Raw genomic sequence first — 7246 nt, 5'->3', positions numbered from 1 at the left:
ACTCTTTCCTGCCTTCTGATTACTGACTGGTTACATTGCCCTCGGCTCCCTTTTTCATGCTTTTCTCAGCAATCACAAAGGCTAAACACTCTCCTGATTTGCAGCCAAGACTCTGACATAACTCTGCTCCTCAAGTCCTGCAATTTTTAAGAAAAACAGGAAATATTCCAAGACTTGGTGTAAAATCCTGGCTTGACAACACCAAAAGCTTCCTTGGCACTGATGGTGCTGTAGATATGGACTTAGTACCGAGATTGTCACTGCCACTTCCCCGCACCGTTGGAAAGCTCCAGCTCCTGTGCGAGTCGTATTCACAGCTACAATCCAGCCGGGACGACCGAGTAGCCACAAGGAAGCGGCAGAGCTTGCGGCAGGCCCCAGCCCAGTGACTTCTGTGCACTTCCAGTGATCCCCAAACAACCCGTACTGTACTCACCTGGGAAAAGGATCCAGAGCCAAAGAGGGAGCATCTGCATGGTCCTGGTCCCTCCGAGTGAATCTGGTCTCTCTGTGACAGCCCTGTGACCTGCTTCCTTTTAGGAGAGAGAAAAATGGGGACCTCATTTGTGAGACTCGTTGACCACTTCTCTAGTTTGCAGTTTCTCTCACCTGCCTACCCTTCATGTGAAAAGGCTGGTGTTCGGCTGCAGAAGGAAGTGGTTCACCATCGATTCTTCTGGCAATGGCTGCGCCCGGACGCTTTGTAAAGAAAGCAGCAGTGTGGTGTGAGATGAAGCTGATTACACCGGCTGGCAGACTGAGGGTCTTGGGAAAGGGTTGAGGATTGCAACAGACTCCGAGGCTGCATCTCCCCTGAGGGCTGATTGGGGTAACTGGATGGCGCAGACCCTGTTTTGCAAAACTTAAGTCATCAGAAACTATCAGTGTGCCCAAGTCACGTGATGGTCATAAATACCCCTGGCTCAAACCCTTGCACTGCCTCATTCGCACCAAGGACTTGAACATCAGTCTCCTACATCGTGAGTGAGTGCCCAAGCCCCCAAGCTATGGCTGTTCTCAGGTATGCATTGGTGGGGTGGAGGCAGCTGAATGCGGTAAAAAAAGAAAGCGCTGAAGAGCTTACAATCCATACAGTGGTTTTATATTTTTTTTATTTAGAGTCAGAGGACTTTTAAAAAGTTCCTACCTTCTGCATGTCTCCATATTAATCATAAAATAAAATGAAACAAATGAAAAGAAATATCAAAGAAATGCCTTCACAATCCTGGGAAGGGATGTGACCCATTCTGAAAGATATATTTACTTGCATGTATGTTGTTCGTCTGCCAGACAGATTGACAGGCTCCGCCGAATCCCTGCGGGGATGCAGTTTGTGGTGGACAAGCGAGCCAAAGTTGGGACTCAAGTTGTGCGGAAGCCTTGCTGTGTCTGACGAGAAACTGCTTTGAAAACACGTCTTCTTTTTGAGAGGGATGGTCTTTCCTAGCACCTCTAGCCACCGGTCACAGCCCTGGATGCACAAATGCCAGCAATGTTCCCAGCTGTCCACCGAAGCCTGGACTTGATGCTTTCAGCAGATGAAGGGTATTTTGACCGAGGTGAGAATGACTTCTAGGGTTCCCGGTCCCTCTTGGAGAAGGCTTACCCAGGAGCTCCTACTTGTTCCTGAGGTGCCTGCACTGATTGTGGGGATGGTATGGACAGCCCCGTGTCCCTTCATCGCTGTGCTAGCCCCTGTGGCTTCTGTGGGGCCTGAGCCTGCTGTGTATTTGGTTTGGCGCTCTCGCCGCCTTGTCCCTGGACAAAGTGTTGCTTCCTCTTCTGCGGGCACAGGACTTCCCTGGTCCAAACAGCTGTTATCCGCAGGAAATGGGGTTTATAGCACAACTGAGTATTAAGGAGTCAGGCCTCAGAGGACGGTGAGCAGGGACAGATGCAGGCTGATAGCCTGCCCCAGATCCTGATGATGTAGAGGGCAAAAAGGACTGAGAGGACAGAGGGTTAAAAGGGCCCAGCAAACACATTCGATGTAGGATCAGCCAAACTCCAAATGCAATTCAGGTGCCATTCCCACAAGGGTGGTGTGTGATTGGCTCTTTCCCCCTCGCTTTTATCCTGCAAACTGATCTCACCTCTGAGGCAAGGACAAATCCCCCAGGACACGAGGCTGGGGATGCCCCTTTCTTCTGCTGGTGCCTCTCAGTTCAGAGGCTGGGAAAGAGGCAGGTTCTGAGCTGCAAGGAAGAGGCAGAAATCATTTGTGAGTGGGTGGGAAACACTGGAGGCTAGTGGCTTTTTTGTTCATACACAAAGGTGCCTTTCCTCTGTGGTCAGCCATAGAGTCCTCGGCCATATCATGGCCTATCCAGTGCAACACTGGAGCCCCCAGGGGCTGCATTGTGGTTGAGCACATAGGAGGGATCTGGACTGTCTCCCTCCAACACAGGTGGGGTCCAGGGCTGGGCAGTGCATGGGGCACTGACTTCACTTCCCCTGTGGCACTGAAGACCAGCCAAGGACTTGCACTACGTTGGGCAGGGATTACTCCATCCTCACCATGGGGAAAATGGAAAGGACATAATGCCTCTGGCAGGCCAGTGACCTTCCCAGGGTGCTTCTTGGCAACGTAGCACTTTGCTACCCCTTCCTCAGTGTTCCCGGAGCAACCGTGCCTGAGCCCTTGGAGACCAGAACCGGGCATTGGAGGGTGCGAATGCTGGCTGCTCTCACCAGGTCTGCTGTGCACTGTGCTTGTGGACCTCCTCCTGGCGCGCACAGCCACGCAGATCGCCGCAGAGATCAGACCCAGGAGGAACAGAGCGGGGAGGAAGATCACGGCCAGGATGTAGATGTGGGTCTGCTGTTCTCTGCACAGATATAAAAGGCAATGGAGACTGCAAAGCCTGTCAATATAGCTCACCTCTTCCAATCAGCATCACCTGGCTGTTCTCTATCTGTAGGAGCACAAGGGCTCAGCCTCCACCCCAGCTATATACCCCAAACCTACTAAGGGGATTCAGCCCCACACTTATGGTGTCACCAAACCCAAAGAGCTTGTGTCCAACAGGTCCATGCAAATAGGTTTCCCCTTGTTTTAGATCTGGATCCAGCCTGTCTCACCCTGCAGGCTGTTGCTGCTAAAGGCTGTGCTAGTTTTCCCATGTGATGTGTGCTAGAAGACAGGATTCTTTGTGCTGCTCTGGGGAAGGGGCCTGAGGGGATTCTCCTTTTTCTAAGTTGGCCACAGGCATCCTCATGTCCTGTGGACCCCTCCTCACCCTCAAGGAGATATCCAGGGACGTTCCTAGTGAAGCCTGGAATAGGAGCCCTTTCTGACAGGTGCCAGTAGGAACAGCTGAGATGCTCTGGAAGCAAAACAGGGTGTGAAGGTCTCTGCCCAGCTATGGGCTGCAGCGGGGCAGATCCCACAGACCCACTGGAACTTAATCCCTGCAACATACTGGTCCTGAATGCTCTTGCCGTTGTCGTCCATGGGGCTCGATGCAGACGGTCTGGATGCATCTTCATCAGTCACCGTCCACGTGAAGGCAGAAGCCTCTGGCTGCTCTGTTGATTTTGTCATCTTTACAGCCGCGTTTGAAGGAGGAGCTGGAAACAGGAAGAGAGACTCAGCCCCGCTGACACCAGCCCCTGCCCCTGAACTCCATGTGTCTATCCCAGAGCCTTCCCAAATTAGTCCCGGCCTGCATCAGAGCCTCAGCTTTGCTTTGGGGTCGATGCCTCCTTGCAGCATTGTGGGATGGATTTTTCCTGCTCCTAAGCACTAAAACCTTTATACCAATGCTTGGAGTGGTGGGAGGCTGTGCCTAGATGTGGAGTAGTGTCACCAAGGACAAAGCATAAGGCAAGCTGTCATTGAGCTGTCCCATGGGCACCCTTGTTAGCTTGGCCAACACCCCTCACTCCCTACCTGGAGCGACTTAGTGATACAAATCACCTCCTTTGTTTTTACATCCCCTGTGACACTTTAATTACAGATTAAGTTGTAATAAAAGGGGGAGCAATAAAAACTCATAGCCTCTGTTCTAGCGAAGTCTGATAAAAGAGGGACTATCAAACTGTCGCCTCAAGTCACAAAATGCCAGGACATCAGTTATTCCGGATAGCACAGCCTTTAGCTTGCATGGTTGGGGAATGAATTAGTCATAGTGACTGAAATGGCTTTCAACACATCTCAACCATTTGGTGTCTGACCAAGAGTGATAACTATTATCTCCCCAGAGACCTCAACACATCAGGAGCAAAATAAAATTGCAAAGGAAACAGGCAAATCACTCCTAGATTGCTTTGCAGTGCACACAAATCTTGGGAATGAAGAGCAAGGCTGGAGAAGATGAGGGTCATTTGGAGTTGACCTCCCCTACTCGACCATCAATCTCTGCCCAACTTGCCCCAGCTGCCTCTGCAGTAGATTCCCACCCCTTGCCTTTGCCTGGGAGGGTGTGGAGCAGGGAGGTACCTGGAGACACGATCACTTCCACAGAGTCTCTGGGATGGGGCAGCCCAGTCCTTGCCACCCCACATAGGTAGATCCCAGTGTCTGCCTGGGTCAGGCTCTCCAGGGTCACCGTGAACATGTGCTGAATGTGGTTGTCCAGGATGGAGACTCGGCCCCAGTGCATCTTGGCCTCTGTCCCATTGGTCTCCAGGATCTGACTGAGGATGCACAGCATGATTTTGCGTCTGCACCAGAATTTCGGATACTCTTCGTAGCCTTCCTTATAGTGGCATGGCACAGACACCGACCCGCCTTCTGGACCATGCACTGTGCCAGGGCCTCTTACTGCCCAGCAGCCTGGTGGAGACAGAGATGATGAAAGCTTTTTTTTGGACAGCACTGGCTCACCCCCAGCACCTGGGGAAAGTGGAGTAGAGGCTGAAGCCTTTGGAAAGGGTCTGTGGAAGTGGAGAACAAGAGACCAGAAGTGGGAAAATTGGGCAGAGCTGGCATTCCTCCCAGCTGGACTTGTGTCACTTCAACTAGACAAGGGAATGCAGCCGGCAGAGAGCAGTGTTGTCAGCCAGCTTCTCAGCACTAAGCTGAAGTAAATGGCTTTGTTTCTCTCTCCTTCCCTACTCCTCTTAGATGGACTTGCACACATTTCACTGCTGACTGCAGATAACAGGGCAGCTGTTGTTTGATACAGATTGTTCATATCTAGCTTTTCCTGCCTTAATGCCAAGGCGGTTTTCCCCCCATGTGGTTGAGTTTTCCTTGACCCCGCTAAATCAAGATGAATAATTAGCTCTGCACTGGATCTGCTGGGCTTGGCTCCCAAAATATTCCAGGTTCAAAGTCAGGTTCCAGATCACCAGATTTTGCTAAATAATAATTTCCTTGGCTCTACCTTTGCCTTAGCTGAAGCCTTGGGGACACCCTTGGATCACATCTCCAGACTTTTCTGCACAACCAGAAGCACTAACAATGTAATCTCACTAGATTTGAGGCTGGGATTCTCGCAGAATCCCTTGAAAACACCAGCTACAGTCCTCCTCAAGGTTCGGTTTCACGCCCTCGGTGGAAGTGAGGGTTTGTGAAGCAATGGGGTTGTACAGAGCCACAGCGCACAGCCGCCTAGCACTGGTGAAGTGCACGAGCCACATGAAGAAGCAACAGCCTTTGAAGCAAAAGCCACAACAAACGCCTGGGCAGATGGTCTTTAATTCAGAACCTGCTGTGAATTAATATGGGGATTACCAGGATGTGAAAGAAAGCTGGTGTGCACTGTCTCTCCTAACCAAAAAGTTACAGTAGTTGGCAACACCTCATTGCCAACGACAGGCACCTCCCGTGGTGCAAGCAGCAATCCAGCCCTGAACTCTTTTAACGGTTCTGCACAGCTCGGAGACGCCATCTCTTGTGCAAACTATAACTGTCTTACGAGATTACTTAGGGTTTTCCTGTTTCAATAGGGAAGCCAGCAGAGCTGGTAGCCTGTGCTGGACCAGCTATTTCAGAGAAGCTCCAGTAATTCAAAGCATCCATGTGGTACTCACCTACGAAAAGAAACCAGACTGAAACGGGGGATGTCCACATGGTCCTGCTTTCCTTTGCAGGTCACTGTTTCGCTGGGAAACTCTGGCTTCTCTGGGATCTGCAAGAGACCCTCGGCTTTCTACAGCAGCTGCAAGCCCTGAGGCTCACTGACCAGTTCCTCAAGCTGGGGCTTTGGGACGGCTCAGCTGCCTCACTTCCCCACAAGGAAGCTCCTACTTAGCTGTCAGACTCTTGGCCTCATTTCTGTATGGGCATTAGTGGTTGACAGGAAATTTTGGTCTTGCATGTTCCCTTCTCTGAAACCCTTGGCTGATTTGCATGAAAACCTCAGGCTGTGTCAGCACTGAGGGGTTAGCTGTTTGGTGCAGCCGCTGAAGTTATTCATTATTCTTTCTGTGGCCGATTCTGAGGATTGCCAGCCTCATGGCCAACATGGCTTTCAAAAGTCCCCACCTTAATGAGACTGGTTTTAAAAGCACAGGAGTTAAAACTGTCTGAATATGAGGTTTCCTTTCTTCTTCTGATTTGCAAGAGAGAGGTAACGTAATGGCTCTGATGCGGGCAAGCCTGGGGTGAACCTGGAAGTGCCATGGGGCCAGACTTTGGGAGAGGAATGGGCAAAATGGAGGGAAGGGCAAGTTAATTCCTCTCATCCCAACATCTTTAGTCAGGGTGGGATGTTACCATAGGTGTAAGGAGCAGGGGTCCTAATGATGCAGGAAGGAGAGTGAGGACAAGAAGGGAAGTGGAGAAGGGCCAACCGGGAATAGAAGGTAGAAATGCCAACGTTAGCAAGCCTGGTGCTTCCACACGCTGCCTCCTATAAAGGCAGTGGGGGCAGGAAACATAACTAATGTAACAGCTGCAAAGTTCACCTGGCTGCAAGCCAAGTGGGTGATCTGTGCTTAAGAGCTCTGCAAGGAAGAGGCAGCAAAATCTTGTAGAGGGTGCATAAGCCTGACCAGTATGCAGTGTACGATGCATGCTTCTTATTGGAGTGTTTAAATTGTGACAAAACCTACATTGCAAACCAGGGGCTCTGATTACCTGTTACGGAGCCATACAAGCTGATGGAGGCAAAAGAAAAAAAAGGAAAGCAGAAGCTCAAAGGAGGGGGACAAGGAGCAGACCCCAGTCCTGAACAGAGGCAGGGCAGACTCAGCCCAAGCCGGGGGGAGACTGGGAGAGAGCCTGTATTGTCCGATGAGAAGCTAATCCCCCGGCAGGTTCAGAGCTGTGCAGCCAGGGACACAGGTGCCAGGGAAA

At 51.1% G+C, this 7246-nt stretch overlaps 1 protein-coding gene across 1 annotated transcript; it reads right to left on the bottom strand.

Annotated features, from left to right (window-relative positions):
- Window positions 1-1100: 1100 nt before the first annotated feature.
- LOC106721958 (CMRF35-like molecule 7) lies at window positions 1101-6288 on the bottom strand. The gene is made up of 5 exons (XM_025199176.1): window positions 5980-6288; window positions 4442-4777; window positions 3423-3570; window positions 2692-2828; window positions 1101-2195 (listed from the first exon to the last, which is right to left on the bottom strand). The coding sequence occupies exons 1-5, from the start codon at window positions 6017-6019 to the stop codon at window positions 2161-2163; spliced, it is 696 nt and encodes a 231-aa protein (XP_025054961.1). The 5' UTR covers window positions 6020-6288; the 3' UTR covers window positions 1101-2160.
- Window positions 6289-7246: the final 958 nt, after the last annotated feature.

Source organism: Alligator sinensis, unplaced genomic scaffold (genome assembly GCF_000455745.1).
Source record: "Alligator sinensis unplaced genomic scaffold, ASM45574v1 scaffold876_1, whole genome shotgun sequence".
NCBI classification, from domain to species: Eukaryota; Metazoa; Chordata; order Crocodylia; family Alligatoridae; genus Alligator; species Alligator sinensis.
Note: the sequence above shows the minus strand (reverse complement) of the source record. Positions and strands in the feature narration are given on the sequence as shown.

Excerpts from the sequence above, each read along its gene's own strand:
- LOC106721958 (XM_025199176.1), bottom strand. The coding sequence starts at position 6,019 with ATGTGGACATCCCCCGTTTCAGTCTGGTTTCTTTTCGTAG. Across the intron at positions 3,571-4,441 it reads GGAAGTGATCGTGTCTCCAG|CTCCTCCTTCAAACGCGGCT; the intron begins GTACCTCCCTGC and ends TCCTGTTTCCAG. Across the intron at positions 2,829-3,422 it reads GGCAAGAGCATTCAGGACCA|AGAACAGCAGACCCACATCT; the intron begins GTATGTTGCAGG and ends ATATCTGTGCAG.